The 20,289-nt window shown below is 38.8% G+C and overlaps 1 protein-coding gene across 3 annotated transcripts in view; it reads left to right on the top strand.

The window, feature by feature from the left end:
- Positions 1 to 2,970, top strand: part of LOC139465751 (zwei Ig domain protein zig-8-like) — a 302,241-nt gene extending 299,271 nt beyond the window's left edge. For all 3 annotated transcript variants that reach the window (XM_071247630.1, XM_071247620.1, XM_071247611.1), the window contains exon 8: positions 30 to 2,970. In XM_071247630.1, coding sequence (XP_071103731.1) covers positions 30 to 145 — 116 coding nt within the window. In that variant the 3' untranslated portion in view covers positions 146 to 2,970. The remainder of the gene's footprint in view (positions 1 to 29) is intronic.
- The last annotated feature ends 17,319 nt before the right edge of the window (positions 2,971 to 20,289 follow it).

The raw sequence follows: 20,289 nt of genomic DNA, 5'->3' as shown, positions 1-20,289 counted from the left end.
TGGCAATTTGTGGTCAATTTCTGTTACAGGGACTTCTACAGAAGATGAAGATAAAAGCAGTGGACAAACCAGTGTTGTGTGTTTCAGAACGCTTCATTTCACGGCTACACTTTTAGTTTTAACAGTGATCAATATCATCCATTAGCGCCCTGGAATCAGGCCGTTCTCATCACCTCCCTCCGAAAACCAAGAATCAAACGGAGAGAAACTCCCATCATGCAATACACTGTTATTCAAGAAGGCAGCAATTTTTCAATAGATGAGTTATCTCCCTTCATTACAAGAAATGTATTTTATAACGATGCTTTAAACTGTTTCGTATTCTGTAGAAACAAAGAACATGGCAGTTTCTTTGACAAGATAAAAATGTTAGCAATCCAACTATCTTCAGATTGAATTTATATCAAGACATTCCCTCAAGAACAGTTTGAATTTGATTGTCTGCAAATTTGTTCACAACTTGGGACTTTATTTTCTCGATAATGTGTCTGTTCTTTTAACACAAATGCTATCATAATTTCGGGAAACAACATTGTTCATTACTGAAGAACCACACCTATTGACATATAAAATTGTCAAGCGCAATAACAAGAGTTGACAAGCCAAAATTTGGGCAAAAAGGGATATGATGTTAATTGACATCTAAAAAGAAGTAATTTTAAAAAAGGATTTCTCATTATCACCATTTCTGACAATATGTTTTTTTAAGAAAATGAACAATTTACATTATTTTCTTATTATCCAAACACAAAATCAATAAATCTTCCCATCAAGGCCACAAGAGATTATCAACTGCATGTCCCTGACTAGGCATGTACTTCACATTTCTTAAGGGGCCATGGGTGGCCCAGTCGTCTAAGGCGCCGTGATTCGCTGTGCAGAGTTGCGTCCCTTGGGCACGCCAGAAACCTATGATTGTGGGTTCGAATCCCGGTTCGCCCCGATTATGTTTCTAGGTTTGTCAGCAACATACCCGTGCTTGTGGGTTTCACCGAAGTGGTAAACGTCTGAGACCTGCATCACTTCGGGCTTTCCTCCCACATTAAGCTGACACGCTGCAATATAACTGGAATACTGTTAAAAGTGGCGTTGATCCTAACTCACTCACTCAGTCACTCACATTTCTTAATGCCAGTTGTACACAATGCTGGTTGTCTATCACGAGGGCATGAAATATTCTATATACAAGTATTCTGTATTAGAAAATCCTTTCCCAAAACAATAAGTTCCAACAAACATTCAGTTTGACCAAATACTGATGGTATCCCAACTGATGAAGGAAACTGTACTTCCTGTTCAGTGAAATTGCTTGTACAGAAGGGAGATAACTCATTGTTTACCACAGGAGAGTAACTGTGTGCCATGGTCTGTTTATAATTGTGATATTTTCAATGGATCAGTGACGTGTAGTGTTAAACTTGTGTGCAGAAAGGATGATACAATTTTCACTTTTGCTAGAATAGTAACAAACTAAAGTCTTAGTTTTACATGAAATGTTGCATTGACTTAAATTATTATTATATACCACTCAAAAGAAGTTAAAGAACACCAGATTTTGTTCATGAGACTATAGTTAATCTGGCATCACTGGTGGGTATTGCAACACACAAACATCCAGTTGTGGGTGTTCTTTAACTTGTTTTGAGTAGTATATGTACATCACGCACACACACACACACATCACAGAGCCTCACACACACACACACACACACACACACACACACATATCACACAGCCTCATACACACACACACACAATCACACATCACAGCCTCACACACACACACACATACACACACCCACACATACATCACAGAGCCTCATACACACACACACACATACACACACACACACACACACATCACAGCCTCATACACACACACACACATCACAGAGCCTCATACACACACACACACACATCACAGAGCCTCATACACACACACACACACACACACATCACAGAGCCTCATACACACACACACACATCACAGAGCCTCATACACACACACACACACACACACACACACACACACACATCACAGAGCCTCATAGTTGAGGTCTAAACACTTTTTGTGGTTCAAATTACATGGCTGACAAAATTGGTTTCACTCAGTATTATCTTTCAAACATAAAGACACTTTTCACATATTTGATAAACATCGTTACATTGCTGTTTTTCATCATAAAGAATAAGTCAGTGATGAGGACCACATCATATTTTTTAGGCCTTATCTATAATTCATCAACGTTTCATATTCACAACATTTATTTAGTCTTTTATATTTATTAATAGATTCTTTAGTTAATCTCCTTCATCGAAAACTGCAACAGTGATTGTAAACATAGGATACATGTTCACAAAGCTATTTACAACATTAATTTGTGTCATGGGAATAATTTTGAGGGAAAATCGTTTGATATTTTTCAGTCTCTTGTTCAAACAAACATATTCCATTCAGATGAAAGTTCACATGTGTATCAGATACAGACATGTTTTTGAAATGGGATTAGAGTTACCTGCCCTTGCCATGAATGAAACCCAAGGAGCCAATATGATGGTTATAGAAAAATAACAGAAGAAACACGACTTTTTTCAACCTTTGTAGAACACAAAGCTTCTGTAACCATAGCACTGCCCACTGAGTAAACAAGTCACTACTAACACAACACTTCACAGCCTACATAAGGTAAAAAATATACTTGTGTTTCCTGTAACATGTGACATGTGTCCTCAGGTAAGTCAAAACATATATAAATACACAAGTTTTGATAATATGTGAAATAAATGGTTTACTAATCAGAAACACAAGTATATATTGTCTTGGCACAACAGCTTCAACAGAAAAGGGTCCAGGTTGTTAATGCAGTGCTTGAAATACACACTGTGTATACACTCTATACCAATTTGATGTCATTGTTCGAGCAAAATAAACATGTATCTGTTGATGTTTTGAGCCAAATAAACATGTATGTTTTGAAACATTCGTTAATTAAACATGTCATTATTTCAGATTTCGGTAAGATTAGTTTGATGAATAGTAGGGCTGGGACTGGTAACTCGGGTACCCGGGTCGGGTGGGTACTGAGTAGGACCCGGGTACCCACAGGACTACCCCGTGGTTGGTCATGTGATATATTGTTTAATGACAAAAAATATCTAGAACTCTATGGTTACACAACAAGTCACAAATGTTCGCATTTCTTTCTGACAATGCACCCATTTCATCTGACTTTTCACATGTTTGAATACAGATATAACTTGAGTCAACTTCAGTGTATGCATGACCAGATTGTTTAATACATGTATCTAAATACGTTTTGCCAGTTCTATGGTAATATAATAATAAAATGCCCAATCAGACATTTTGTACCTATCTCTTGAGACCTACAGTGGGTACCCGGGTAGGGTCGGGTAATAGGGGGGTGGGTACCCGGGTAGTAAATTTGGACTCGTCCCAGCCCTAATGAATAGCATTGTCTTTGATTAATTTAGCACTCTGGTATGCTCACTCCTAGAGCAGTAAAAACTTGCATGGTGTGTGCTCATGAATCACCTCTGTGAGAAACTATGTGCCTAAGTGCCTGCCTATCCCCTGTTGCACCCGTAACCTATAATGCTCTCCAAGAGTGAGTGAGTGAGTGAGTGGTGTTTGATGCTAAGTAGTCATCCTGCACCATCATTTCTTGTTTCTCATCACTTCATAAGAGGAGAGTGAAATTTATTTATTTTTCTTTAATATTGCTCTTAAAGATGAAAATTAAATGAAGCAAAATTTACAAAAATAAAAAAACAGATTCAGAGAGATGACACACAAGATATTCATGGGGCCTACATTAAACAGGCTTGGGTGAGACATCCCAGTTCTCAACTGGGATAACTGAAACAGCTTGTTAGAGCATACCAGCTCAAAAATCAGTCAGATAAGAACATGATCAATTATTAGAGTTTTATCCCTGCCCACTAATCTGTCATACAGACCCTGAAACAAATATATCCAATACAGCCCTGTAAGTCTATAATGTTTGGCAAGTCTAGATTACTGCAGTATCAGTATTCTGAAAATGAAGAGAGTCTTTGGGCTCCTTTTTATTATATTTTTTATAACTATAATTTAACAACTGTTTTTTCTGCAAAATATGTTCATTTCAGAGACTAGACTGATGTTAGTCTACCTAACCACCTCAATACCAAACACCCATCTGACATCATTTTAATATCACAGAATACAAGCAGAGGTAGAAAATGAATGTGTGCGTTCCTTCTTTCAATACATGATAAAATACACCATACATGTACTCATACCAAACATTCATGCTTCAGCTGTACAACATCCACTGAAAGTTACCGTATTTGACGTAATAAGAGCCCAGGGCGCTCTCAAAATTAGGAATAGGGGGCGCTCATTAGAATATTATTTTGAGTTGAAAGATCGTAAATTTTCGTGCTTTATGCTAACATACGACAGATATACGACAGATATATTTTTCAAGATTTTAATTGCCCATAATTAAGGGTGATATAACACACGAGTGCATATTATGCACGAATAAATAAGTCTTGTGTACATTGATCAATCGGAAGGGGTACTGATTGGGATTGTTCACTAGCCAATATATTAGCAAATATCGCCGTTGGTGCTTATTACTTTGAATACGGTAATTCCCTAAGGTGATATGAACAGTCTAAGAAAAAATGAAAAATTTGAAATAAAATCTAATTATTGTGGCCTTAATCTTAATACAGATTTGAGATCTACACAACTGTTTATTTGTTGCAACTCTTGATATCCTCTCAAACAACAAGGACCCTTAACCGGTTTGTTATATCGCAAATAATTCACTTGGACAATAAATGTAATTTGATGACAACATTGGATTTGTTCTAACAGACTTGTTTTAACCACTTTGTTATATCGGAGATGACTGTATTGTGATCATATACGACTTAAATGTTCTCGCCACGTGTGCAAGAGGATAAAAGCGATATTGTACATCCTATGAATGAGTGAGTGAGTGTAAGACTATGGGTAAACAAACTACACAGAATGTCTGTGCGTGATCCATTGATATATGCAAATATGATTTTTTAACTGTCTTCATAATCAATATTGTGCATAACCTAGATATATCCTTAAATGTTGATTTAATGTCATAAATATTTAGCATCTTTTAACTGATCGCTTATTTCATTAGAATGTTTATTAATTGTGACACAGAAATAAACATTTTTTTGTATTATGCCAGTTTTTTAAATAGTTGTCAGATAGTTAGATTTAGTTTTTACAACAAAGATGAAGTATGACTGTCCTTGGTGTCATATTTAACTGAACATTGCTGAAGACGATAAACAACATATGTTCATAGCTTTGGAGACACCGAGACCTCAGGTATATGAGAACTTGTAGAATGATGTGTTGTGAAATTATTTACAACCACACAATTTAATGGCAGAAAAAATTTGGTCTATTTCATTATTGCTGTGTTACGTAGACATGATTCTGAAACCCAAGTCTAGTAACATTTCGTTCAGTCTAATGAGCTCTTTTATTGTGAAGACTTTTTGCTTGACAGTAACTTTAGTAGGTTGAAAATTATTTTTAATTTTATTAGCTCTGAGTGTTTTTTTCAGCCTATTGGGAACAAAAGCATTTAGTGCGGGAAAGTCTATTTAAAGTGCAGTAAGTTATATATTTCATTTTTGACATATGGACATACATTTTCATTGTATAAGAGGTTTTATTTTCTTAATGAGGCTTTAGTAATGGCCAGAGACAAGATAGGTCAATAAACTGAATTTGATTGACAGCATCTAAAGAGTTAACTGTTAATTTTTTGTCCTTTTATCTTTTTCATTTTACTAATTCAAAGACAGAGGTCAGGCAAATAAATCTAAAATATTTAATTTTTTATGTCTGATTGACCAAATGTGTACACTGCTAATTGGATGTGTTCACTGAAAACAAAAAAGGTTTGCCTCATAAAGTAACTGAAATTCTTTGCACAGACTAATTGCATTGCCCCACTAGTTCTGCCCTGGTATAAACAGAGCTGTGTATGTAACTGCACAGCATGATGTAAAAGGATGATTCATGTTTTGCTTGGTTGACCTTATTGTAAGTTGGTATTGTATTGTTACAATTATGTTTGTCCATTGTAAGACTTGCCCATCCACTTGCTGGGACAATGTCCCATCAACAGGAGATCCCCCTCTCAGCTCATGCACAGCTCAACTATCATATACCGTATATCGCTGTGTATAAGGCGACCCCACGTATAAGACGACCCCCCTGTACACGCCTTAAAAATCAACCCCAAATCCTATACTCCGAGTATAAGGCAATATGTGCAATATGCAAATGCTTACTGATACTTCCGGCTCTCAAATTACGGATGTTGACTGTTTTACCATGTCAGGTGGTTTGACAATCTGCATCGAGGCGAGGGTCATTTCAACTTTATTTTCAGAAATTATTAAACTTTATTCAAGGAAAGAGATACAAATCATGTTTATGTATGGAAATAGTTATTGGAACAGTTATTTAGGACGAAATGCGAAGTTTTATTGTCAAATGCTGGGCTGGCTATCGGACGCCGGTTGACATGGCAACTGAAAAAATGTGAGATCTTCGACTCCGTGTATAAGACGACCCCCCTTCTTAGCCCCCTCATTTTAGGTACAAAAACTCGCCTTATACACAGCGATATACGGTAACATACCTTACATATTCAGTCTCTCGCACAATCAGAATGCACATCTCACACTGTCAAATTTTGTCATTCAAGTGTGCTAGTAATATTACCTCACCTTTCATTCAGGTGGGCTAGTAATATTACCTCCCTTGTCATTCAGGTGTGCTGGTAATATTCCCTCCCCTGTCATTCAGGTGTGCTGGTAATATTCCCTCACCTGTCATTCAGGTGTGCTAGTAATATTCCCTCACCTGTCATTCAGGTGTGTTGGTAATATTCCCTCACCTGTCGTTCAGGTGTGCTGGTAATATTCCCTCACCTGTCATTCAGGTGTGCTAGTAATATTCCCTCACCTGTCATTCAGGTGTGCTGGTAATATTCCCTCACCTGTCATGCAGGTGTTCTGGTAATATTCCCTCACCTGTCATTCAGGTGTGCTAGTAATATTCCATCCCCTGTCATTAGGGCGTGCTGGTAATATTCCCTCACCTGTCATTCAGGTGTGCTGGTAATATTCCCTCACCTGTCATTCAGGTGTGCTAGTAATATTCCCTCACCTGTCATTCAGGTGTGCTGGTAATATTCCCTCCCCTGTCATTCAGGTGTGCTAGTAATATTCCCTCACCTGTCATTCAGGTGTGCTGGTAATATTCCCTCACCTGTCATTCAGGTGTTCTGGTAATATTCCCTCACCTGTCATTCAGGTGTGTTGGTAATATTCCCTCACCTGTCATTCAGGTGCACATTTCATTCAAAATGATTGTAAGGTAAAAGCAGATTCCAACAGATTTGCTTGATTCACTATTCACAGATAAATGCATCTTTAGTCTCTATGTGCTATGAAATCACCATTTCATTTTCAGTTTTGTTGAAAAAATCTTTTCAGATTCTGTCCAATATTAGATCATAAAAAAAGTATAATATGTTCAGAATTGTCATTCCCTAGGAATTGATTGAATGCTTTGGAATTCTTGTGCTATTACATTTAGCAATACCTTCTAAATAACCAGATGGATTTCATGATGTATCGTTACTATTCCAATGATTTACCAATCTTCAAGTTTATTCATTAGCAATTGGCAAATAACTGTGTGTTTTTGGTGTGTGTTTTCACATTGTTGTTTAAGAATGTTAGTCATGTCATTTCGGTAAACATTAGAGCATCACAAAGAACGGAAGAAGTGCTGGTTGAAATATGAATATGTACATATGACAAAGATGTTAATACACTGTATATTATGTACAAAAAAAACGAAGAACAACTTTCACATTTGACTGTATTTGTTAAGCCATATTTTCAATGTTCACCATCATATTTGTAAATAATTGTTAATAGTAATTAAACATGAAACCAACTCTCTATTGCCTTCTTGTTGCTTAGGTGTACCATCAGAGAGAGTGAGTGAGTTGGGTTTAATGCCACTTTTAACAGTTTTCAGCTATATCACGGCGTGTTAGCTTAATGTGGGAGGAAAGCCCGAAGTGATGCAGGTCTCAGACGTTTACCACTTTGGTGAAACCCACAAGCACCGGTATGGTGCTGACAAACCTAGAAACATGATTGAGATAAACCAGGATTCGAACCCACTGTCATAGGTTTCTGGCATGCCCAAGGGACCCAAACAATCATTCAGAACGAAAAGTGTCATCGATTTTCTCACTGTGGTTATTGTTATAAAAAAAATTAAAATGAATAAATGAAAGTTGTTAAATGCTGCACTCAGCAATATTCCAGGTCTGGGCCAGACAAACCAGTGACTGAAAGCATGAACACAATCAATGCTATCAGGGTCACCATGACACACAATCAGCTACGTCACAATGCTGGATCCTCAATGTCCTTTAGTCAACGCGTAATACAAGCATTGCATACAGTTCTTGTTCCCCAACTCCTTTGACTCTCCATATAGCCAGATAGATATCTGTGAAACAGGCTGAATAATGGGTTACCGAGATATCTATCTGCCCAAATGAGTGGGAAACACAAATCCACATATTAGAACAAATGGTTGAATAATGGGATACCAAGATATTAATCTGCACAGCTGGGCAGGCAACCGGTACCCAGAAATCTATGCAACTGGCTGAATAATGGGATACCAAGATATTAATCTGCACAGCTGGGCAGGCAACCGGTACCCAGAAATCTATGCAACTGGCTGAATAATGGGATACCAAGATATTAATCTGCACAGCTGGGCAGGCAACCGGTACCCAGAAATCTATGCAAGTGGCTGAATAATGGGATACCAAGATATTAATCTGCACAGCTGGGCAGGCAACCGGTACCCAGAAATCTATGCAACTGGCTGAATAATGGGATACCAAGATATTAATCTGCACAGCTGGGCAGGCAACCGGTACCCAGAAATCTATGCAAGTGGCTGAATAATGGGATACCAAGATATTAATCTGCACAGCTGGGCAGGCAACCGGTACCCAGAAATCTATGCAACTGGCTGAATAATGGGATACCAAGATATTAATCTGCACAGCTGGGCAGGCAACCGGTACCCAGAAATCTATGCAAGTGGCTGAATAATGGGATACCAAGATATTAATCTGCACAGCTGGGCAGGCAACCGGTACCCAGAAATCTATGCAACTGGCTGAATAATGGGATACCAAGATATTAATCTGCACAGCTGGGCAGGCAATCGGTACCCAGAAATCTATGCAACTGGCTGAATAATGGGATACCAAGATATTAATCTGCACAGCTGGGCAGGCAACCGGTACCCAGAAATCTATGCAAGTGGCTGAATAATGGGATACCAAGATATTAATCTGCACAGCTGGGCAGGCAATCGGTACCCAGAAATCTATGCAACTGGCTGAATAATGGGATACCAAGATATTAATCTGCACAGCTGGGCAGGCAACCGGTACCCTCAATATGCATTACTGGCAGTTGAAAGGGCTAAAACATTTACACTTATTTGCACAGCATTAGCATTAGAATATGGTGCCAGTTAATGTTACGTATGGCACAGTTCTGTATTGACAGCGCTACTTTGGGCACATAGTGTTCACTGTGGAGAAAAGAAACCAGCTTCCAGAGACCAGCACCAAGAGAAATGGCTACCCTCTACACTACTTGTCATGAAATCCATGAACAAAACAGATGTATAATAGTAAAAATGAGGATTTTTAACAGTGGTTGTATAACACACTCTCATGCCATGAGATATGATAATCAGAGTAGTCTACAACCACCACCAAATATTGGAATCATTATGTTATTCAAGCTGGTTTTATGTGTGTTTTAGGTCTCACACTAAGTCCCTGGTTACAAACTCCTCAAGGCCATTTCATCTGGGTGAGATCGTATGAGATAGTTCCAACTTTAAAGACTGTCAGAAACTAATTTGATTCAGAATTTGGATTTGATTTGTAGTTTTAAAAAATAATCAGAAGTCAAAATGTGTTTTTCACCAGTTAAGGTCCCTTACCTCATGTTTGGTCACATACATATATCCAGTCTGTTTGTTTGTTTGTTTGTTGTTTAACGCCGCACTTGGCAATATTCCAACTATATGACGGCTGTCTGTAAATAATCGAGTCTGGACCAGCCAGTGATTGATATCATGAGCATCAATCCATGCAATTGAGATACGATGACATGCATCAACCATGTCAGCAAGCCTGGCCACTCAATCATGAAGAGATCAGCAGAGATGATGAAGCTGGCAGACAGTATCTGGGATGCCAGTTGTCATGGGCCGAGTGATTTTTTAAACCATGGTGAGGGATCTCTCGAAACCATGGTTGTAGGAAACATATATACAATGTATCACCGGTTTGATGATCCTGACCTTGACCTATAACCAGTGGCCTTGAAATATTACCTTTCTGTCAAGATCAATCAGATATTAAGAAATATGAAGAGTTCTTGAAAATGTCCTTAAAAGCTAGGCAAAATTGGATGGATTATCTATGATAAGAACTGAATGAAGTTTCCTAAAATCTCACACCAAGCAGGCATTCCGTGAACTGAACGTACACTCACTGGTTTATGATCAAGTACTGATGTCTTAGAAACATTGTTCCCTCCTCTGTAAATAACAATCAGCTATTACACTGTATAGACTTACACTCCATGAAAACATTTTTTTTTTTAAATAAATGTAATTTATATTTTAAAAAAACCTTTCTTCTGCTTTAAATTCCTGCACCATGTCCTGTGCCATGACTGTGGAACATACATATATTTGATTTTTTTACTTAAAGCCAAGGCTAGATCAAACTAAACCAAGTCTAGTTTCCTTGATTCCATAGTCATGTCAACTTGGCAAGGGGAACGAACAGAAGTAGCTGTCAGACACCACGATATTTTAGACAATACCTCCTCCTCATCATCATCATCTTGGAAACGAGACATGGTCAAGTTTGATCTAGACTTGCCTAAAATATATATATATTCTGTCATGCCACAGGACAATGCACTGTATATGAATGACAAGGACAAATCAAGCCTTAGAATACATAATGGTCCTTCCGACCCCTGTAACATCCATGTGTAGCTCAAGAACAAATACAGGTTTTGGAAGAAGGGGTGCAAAAACTCTAGGCGAGCTGACTAGTGAAATTTTGAAGGCTGCAATCAGCATGTTTCCCCAAATAATATGTAACCAAGAAAAAAAGGTGTGGTGAAGGTGAAATGGGGTTCAACGTCGCATCCAAGACTTTTGCACTTATATAGCAACGTACACGTAGGTGTGTGTGTGGCTGCTTGTACTAGTTTGGACTAAAGCCGATTTAGTAGTGCTAGCCCACTGAGATACCATGCCGCAGTTTAACATGAATACCCCACTCAGACACAGTATACTGACTCCGAGCCGACCGGGCCTTGTTTTAGCCCCTTAATGCCGAGCGCCAGGCAGGGTAACAACAAGTACCATCTTATAACGTATGATGCAAACTTGCCACTCTCCAGGCAGTTGCCCTTCCTCTAGACCACGGAGGCAGTCAAAATTATAAAGGATCGGGTCTTAGCAGCAGTGATACATACCATATATGTCTTCGGATAAGCCAACCCTGTAGATAAGCCAAGGTGTTAACTTGACGATTGAAATACGAAAGAAAATGATATGACCAGCAGATAAGCCGAACCAGGAAGTGAAAAAAACACTGCGAAGTCTGACTGCAAGACATGTGCCGGTACTCGCAGATATTCAATAATATAAGATGACAAACGTTGTAATTATATTGAAAAAGTCATTTTTATTTCTTATAAAGATTTAACAAACCAGTCATCCACTTTCATAATGTGGGAGACTGTTTCTCTTGTCTTTTTTTAATCTCATTATGATCGTTTTTTGTTGCCATCAACAACGAAATTCAATTCTGTGATTCGGTGTATATAGAATTATGAACCCGTGAGAAAATGTACCAACAAATAAAAACATGTCTTTTCTTTCCTCTTGCGATGACTGGTAGTTTGAATGCAGCATCGTAAGCGTGGCTTTTTCGTTTCGAAGTAGTAACGTGCATGAAAAAAATTTAATAATGACAACATTGGTGTATAATAATAACTTTATTGATAATTTATAACAATAATGGTTCTAGTCATGGCAACTTTCGGGAAGTTGTAATCTATCGGACCGTCATTCAGGCGATGTTTCTGACAGATCACGATTGTGAAAAATACTACCATGAAAGTGTATCCTGTGGAAAAGCCGACCCCTATCTACAGAATCTTTTTTCTGGTCCTCAAAATTTGGCTTATACGCGGTCATATACGGTAATGACTAACGGCCTGGTACCAACAGTGGGTTGATTTACAAATGAAACACAAAACCAAAAACATAAATTCCCACAGGATTAAAGCAAGTATCCCACTCCACAAAAGCATCCCACTTAATGGCATAGCGTCATAAAAAAGTTCAATTACTGCAATTTTAGTGAATAATGCATTGAAAAGGTCCTTTAATTTTTCACTGTGGCCTATATGAGTACAGAACTATGTATATATTTTCAATAATTCATATTTAATTCGGAAACTGCATAATTCAATTAATCATCAACGGATGAAGAGAAATTCAATAATGTTATGGATCATCTGGGCATCTCCGAGGAAATTAACTGCCACTCACAGATATAAGATTGATTTCCCTCAGGGTAATTACAGCACATGCATATTGAATCATACATTGCACATAGTTTTAATGCAGCAGTGTGTTTCATTTCAAGTATGAAAGTTTAATCATTACAGATATGATACATTTTAATCAAATAGTGTACCCATGAAGATCTGGGATGGAATAGGTCTTCAACAACCCATGTTTCCCCTGAAAGGCTACTTTGCTTGTTGTAAGAGGCAACTAACAGGATCGGGTGGTCAGACTCGCTGACTTGGTTGATGCATGTCATCTTATCCCAATTGCCTGGATCAATGCCCATGATGTCAATCACTGGATTGTCTGGTCCAGACTAGATTATTTTACAGACCGCTGTCATATAGCTGGAATATTGCTGAGTGCAGCGTTATACAACAAACTAACAAACAAACAAACACACAAACAAATAAAATAGTGCCACAGCACTGTAGCTCACCTGATACAGGAGTCGGCTGGTGTGTGAGATGGATTTAACACTGTTAACAGTATGTCAAGTCATATTATATTAACATGTGAGGTATGCCTAACAAATTGTATGTTAAACCCCATTTCACCACCTCACCCGACAACTTGTGGCTCTCACCATGTCATGAATATTCTGTGTTGACAGTTTACGGTGTCATGTATCAGTGCAATTTTAGCTATGAAGAAAGAAACATTAATGTAGGATCCTAACTACTGAAACAGATGGTACAAAGTGAATTGGTAACCATCAGTCCAGTTAAAACAACTATCGACTTGGTGTGGAACGCAACAATTCAAGAAGCAGACATATAATCACAATATTTGAAGTGTGGAGCCCAGAGGCCAAAATTCCCGTCAGACTTTCATATTATTATCATCCAAAATTGGCTCCCACAGGAGATGTGCTTGTGTGAGATCAAGCGATATCTACATGGTAGATATCGCTGCAATAAAATTGCATCACAATGCTTTGCAGACCATTGTGACATGTTGCCATGACATCACAATCAAATGACATCACGAATGGCTTTGCAACTGAAGCTGTTAGCAGTACTTTTTACACTTAAGACACTGCTTATTACTGTCTACAAACTGAAAAAGTAGGAAGAATGATGTTGGATGATAAATAAAATCTCACCCTCATGTCTTTTGATATCAAATATATAACACTCCTTGATATATTTGATATCAAAAGACACTCGTGTGAGATTCTCTTTCTTTCCTAAATCTATGTATGTTCGATAGTCATGTGTTGGGTGGTCACGTGTAATTTGAGTTGGTGGTCAAGTGGAAAGTTTAATGGTCATGAGATGTGTTAGTTTAGTGGCCATATGGTGTTTGAGTTTGGTGATCATGTGATGAGTGAGTTTGGTGATCATGTGATGATTGAGTTTGGTGATCATGTGATGATTGAGTTTGGTGGTCATGTGATGATAAGTTTGGTGGTCATGTGATGATTGAGTTTGGTGGTCATGTGATGATTGAGTTTGGTGGTCATGTGGTGAGTGAGTGAGTTTGGTGGTCATGTGGTGAGTGAGTGAGTTTGGTGGTCATGTGGTGAGTGAGTGAGTTGGGTGGTCATGTGATGAGTGAGTGAGTTTGGTGGTCATGTGTCGGCCAAGGTCAGGATGACCAAGAGTTACCACTCCCGCCCAAGATCGCTACATCCCACTGCACCACCTACATGAAAGGACGACCACAGCCACCTCAACCACATCCCAAATACCCAGACTGTGCAGAATCTCCAGCCAGACCATACAAAACCGTTTAAGAGCAGCAAGTCTACGAGCAAGACATCCTGTTTGATGCGTCATATTGAGTCGACAACATCGTCAACAACAACTGCACACAGCGTATGGCCTCAACTGTGATTGAGAGATATCTGGTTCAGCGACAAGATTTCTACTCCATCGAGGGGATGGAAGAACATGGATCTACAGGCGTCATGGAGAAACTTATGCCAGAAACTGCAGGTTAGGTGGGGTAGCGTTATGATGTGGGCGGCTATCTCTCATCGTGGCAGAACAGGTTTGGTTCCCATATCCAGGGCAATCTTACAGCTCAACAATACATCAACAACATTCTCCTACCACACGTCCTCCCAATTGTAGCCAATGGTGTATTCCAGCAGTACAACGCTCGACCGCATACAGCACGAATCACAAGAGCCTGTCTACACAACAACGTTGATGTTCACCCTGGCCCTTTTGATCCCCCGATTTTAACCCGATAGAGCACCTGTGAGATGAATTGGATAGACGGCTCCACAAACCCAGACGTTGCAGCAGTTGGCTTTTGCTATGTAGGCCGAGTGGGCTACCATTCTCCAGGATATGACTCGCATACTCGTCTCTTCCATGGGCAGGTGTCAGGCCACTATCAATTCCAACGGGGGACATACATGTTATTGATGGTAGCTGACCTTGACCTTGGATTTTTCCTATGTACTGTTAACAAAGATGACTACAATCACCAAGTGTTCTCTCCACGATATTTTGGCTCAAAACCTTGTACGGTTACGCATATAAATGTATTTTCCTACCTCACACAAATCTGGCTTTGCTTTTCTTTTCTTAAAGAGTATATTACGTCATTTCATAAACACTCACTTCGCCATCTTGTTACTGCATACTGTATGCAATGATACCAACATAACAATTAGTAGCTAGGCTAGTAGTAGTTCTAGATCAGTATTACATTTAGCAATGCCATCAAAAAGGATTTGATGGTACACTGCAAAATAGTTGTTATTAAGACTTACATAAATTGGTAGTGAATGAATTGAATTCACATGTCACAGTTAGCAACATTCCAACAATATGATGGCAGTGAAAACTGAAACCACTGAACCATCATAGGAGGCACAAAGAATGCATGATCTATGATGGTATTCAACCCTGGATTAGTATGAACACTTTAACCACCTGGTTACCGCACCCCTGAGTGTTTGTTTGTTGGTTTGTTGTTTAACTCTACACTCAGCAAAATTCCAGCTATATGACAGCGGTCTGTAAATAATCGAGTCTGGACCAGACAATCCAGTGATTGATATCATAAGCTTCGATCCAGGCAATTGGGATAGGATCACATGCATCAAACAAGTCAGCGAGCCTAACCAACCAATCCCGTTAGTTGCCTCTTACGACAAGCATAGTCACCTGTTATTTTACTGCAAGCATGGGTTGCTGAAGACCTATTCTAACCCGATCTTCACGGGTCCATCCCCTGAGTAGATGAAGTCGGTTCAACAGCAGTTTGAGTACTATTTAAGTTAAATCACATCATGTCAGCATAATCGGAGAGAAAGCATTCAATGGTGCAGGAAATGGCACTTTGAGTGTATATGTACAATAGAATAATCTTGTCTTATTAGTGGACTCCATCTCTCGACAGTTGATCATATATGTTATTTTCTTACAATATAAAATACATTTATTTATTCATTTATTGTGAAGTAATTGGTGTAAAACTGGTTTTGAACCAATGCACAAAGATCCTCACACACCTAAGGGGGACAACTCTGCAAAGTGATATGTCACACCATATGACAAACTGTGCCACCAAAACACCTCTGCCCTGTTGATGGGTAAAAATGCAGAAAATGTGACCTGTTTATACCAAGACTATTTACTACACTAATTTGATACCCATGAGTTCCATGAGAAGTACCAAGACAACATAAATCAGCATGAGACACACACTGCTCCATTAACTAATCATCTCTAAGCACAGCAGCGGACTAATTCCCCAAGTTGTCAAACAACTGACACGAGGAGAACTCTGGATACCAATGGTTCTTTTCCTCGCCACATGCTAGCGTAAACAACTTGATGGGCGTTTATCACATGGTTTTGATCAAACCTGTGACACTATATCAGTGTCTTATTAATGTGCTGTCACGGTACATTAGATGCTTAACTAGATAATGTTTTCCACACCTCTACTTCTGTTTACACTGAGTACTCTACCAGCACACTGCCAGTGTTCAGACAATTTATGTATCAGCAGTAAAAATATCTTGGCAAAAACATCTTGGCACAATTCTGGGATTCTGATGTCATGTGTTTGCTACATCAACATGTGGTTGCCTGGAAAGATACATCACTACAACAATGAAGAGAGGAGTCTTGGCACTGATTTAAACTACAGTGGCTGCAGTGGATACGTTTTCTCATAAAAACAAATTTGGGTTAATTGATGATTTGTTTATGAATGAGTAAATGGATGAATGAAAAGTTTAGTGCATGAATGGTTGATATTTGAAGGAGTGGTTAAATGAATGAATAGAGATGGTTGAAGAAATGAATGAACGAACAAATCACTGAACCTAGCAACTATGAGTCAGACAGCTTGCCATGCAACTAAGGGTTGACTGGTGAGGTGAGGTGAAATGGGGTATGATGTCTCGTTCAAGATTGAATTTTGTAGCAACATGCATACAGGTGTGTTTGTGTCTGCTTGTACTACTCTGGACTACTCTCAACTAAGTCAGCAAGCCTGACCACCCGATCCCGTTAGTTGACTCTCACGACAAGCATAGTCACCTTGTAGTACAGCAAGCATGGGTAGGCGGTTCAAGGAATGAAAGAACCTTTAATATCAATGTGGCCTGAAAGGCAGCCATTGTGACCACCTGTGCCACAGTTAAGCCACCTTCAAGAACGTGCTGGTATTCCATCCTCACTTATGCAGGGTATAATATCTCCATCCATATGACAAATACCCTGGGCTCAATCAAAACAACATCCTCATTTCAAGTCCTGTTGAAATGACATGATGCTTATACTTGGTTATGATAATTCTGAATAGAGGATCTAACTCTAGAATCACAACATCTGAAATTAGATCACTGCCAACCTCTCTCAGGAGAGTAATTGTGAATGGGTGTTGATATCAAGCTCAATTTTTTTAAGTGTGACAGAAATTCTGTGATATGTTAGTGAAAAGAAAGATGATGAACGCGATGTTACTTGAGTAAATCATGTGTCAGGTTTATGTGGGAGGAAAGTCCAAAGTTATGCAGGTCTGAGATTATGTCAGAGACAAACTCAAGCATGGGTATGGTTCTGACAAACCAAGATGCCAATCAAGCTGTGATTGTAAAATAATGTGTCCATCTTGGGTCTGGCAGACTGGCGTTCGCGTTAATAAGTGCTTAGGTTTTTGTAATTTATCTCTCCCCGATAAATATAACATGAGTCACTGCGTAGTGCCTTAGCCGTGTCGGAGGCAACCTTCCCGTTAACACTCACCTGTAAAGCCGGAAGTAATCACCGCAAGATGGCACCCGCAAACCTGTGATCACCTGGACATAGAAACCTTATCAACTTCCGGTTACAGAAGCACTTGCAAACTGCAGTTATTCTAAAGTATCGTGTTGAGGCTGAAAACCCTGTTTTGTACGCGAGATTCGGTGGTCTGTTCAGAGGGTATTCGAGACTCATGCTATGCAGGACGCAAATAAAATCTTATTTGCTTCGCAGATTCAACACTTAAGATAAACAATGTTTTTAGTAAAAATGTCTTTTATATATTATATTTTTTCGAAATTGTATTCTGTAATGTGTGTTGAAATCGCACCTTTTTATGACATGGGATTTCGTCTATGATCGACATTCTGTCTTTGTAGAGTGAATTTTCACATGTGCTTTTCAGATTTGTGGCTTTCGGGATTCAGGGATGAACAAATGAGAGTAAAGATGGTATTGGGGATTCTGCGGAGGGTAGTGGTAGTGGTGGTGGTGGTGGTGGTGGTGGTGTGTGTGTGATGGAGGGGGATGGGGTATAGTATTGCCACTTGGCACCCTCATGTTATTCACCCGAGTAAATTTGAATCAGATTTAAAGTTGGGTACAAGCGTTGTTGCCTAACGGCAAACTTCATGTATACAATGGCCAATGAGCATCATTTTTACAATTTTCTCTTATGCCACTTCCCGAACAAGTGACACATGAAAGTATATTCATTTTCTGATAGTTCTAGGCTTCGTTCCCTCAGGGAGTCTGTCTTTGTATAGTGTCACTACTTCCAAACAGCTTCCTCTAATCATAATCTACCTAATGAGACTGGCCGATGGAAAAATATTCCAAAGGAAAAAAGAACCTGTAAACTATGTAATCCTCCATCTATTGCTGATGAATTTCACTACTTATTCAGATTTAATTTTTTTAAAGAGAGAGGCAACATTTCTATCATCATATTATACATCTTCCCGAGGCAAGAGAGTTAACTGACTTTAAAAGTCCAGTTTCCACCCTTGCCGAACTAGGCTGGAATTCCTGGGCTCGATCGTAGCGCCACCAGTGGCTATTACGAGTTATGTCCTTTCTATGCCTCTTCTATTGACTAATCAGATTCAACCTCTCGTATCACTTGCATTTGTTTCAAACAAAACGGTGGCGCCCAGTCAAGACGATCTGATCGATAATTAAGATCTATATTGTGATAAAACAAGTCTTACGTCACGAAGTGCATCACATCACGTGAGCACCTTGATTCATAACATGAAAAGATTTAGAAATATCTGTTGACAACGAGTTAGCGGTGCACATGCTTTGCAAATCCTGCAGTCGACCGAAATCTGCATGACAGTTTACGAACCAGGTTTCGATTTCGGTGCGCGATTTTGATTGGACTATGCATAGACTCGTTAGTCCAATCAAATTGTGACTCCATAATACCAGACTAGTTCGGCAAGGGTGGAAACTAGACTTTTATAGTCAGTTAACTCACTTGCCTCGGGAAGATGCTGAATGGCCAAATATTTTAAGATTTGTAAAACTCTTATCAACAACAAACACACAGGATCTAAAGAATTTATCGAGATTTATTATACAAATGTCCATTAGTATTAAGGTAATCACATGTTGTTATTAACTGCCATCTTGTCTGCATTTTGTACATATACATAATTATTTATTGTAATATGCTCTTGTACAACCTTTAGTGTGTTTTTTAGAATAAACTAATTCTGAATTCTTAGCGCTCAGACGATTGTAGGATACCGACCATATGATATTCTTGAAGGGGCATGGGATTATTATCCCCCAAAATGCTAAAACAAATAATTATTTTCAGGCAGATATTGTCTGCCACTAAAGGTACATATCAAATAGCCCCTAACTGTCATACTTTAACGTACACTTACCAACCAAACCCCAACATCATGGAATCTATCTCAACGAGTGAGAGTGAATATTGTTTCACGTCGCATCAGCAATATTGCAACAATTCGCGGCGAAAGCTATCCAATTCGACCCATAGTAATATCCATGGGACTTACATACGTAAGACTAACATAGAATCTATCTTGTATTACACAAACCGTTTCTCTTAAACAATTAATATTCCTGATGCTGATTTATTAGAGTTGGGTAGGTTGGTTTTGTTTTTATAAAACACATATATTCCACAGTCATGGTGCAGGACTAGTCAAAAGTCTATCTTGTAGTATGTGGGTTTGGACAGTCTTTGCGCTTAAAAGCAAAAAGGGAGGCACATTTTTCCAATACATTGCC

The sequence above is a fragment of the Haliotis cracherodii genome, unplaced genomic scaffold (genome assembly GCF_022045235.1).
Source record: "Haliotis cracherodii isolate W230 unplaced genomic scaffold, xgHalCrac1.p SCAF_1, whole genome shotgun sequence".
Lineage (NCBI taxonomy): Eukaryota > Metazoa > Mollusca > Gastropoda > Lepetellida > Haliotidae > Haliotis > Haliotis cracherodii.
This window is presented reverse-complemented; position numbering and strand designations above follow the sequence as displayed.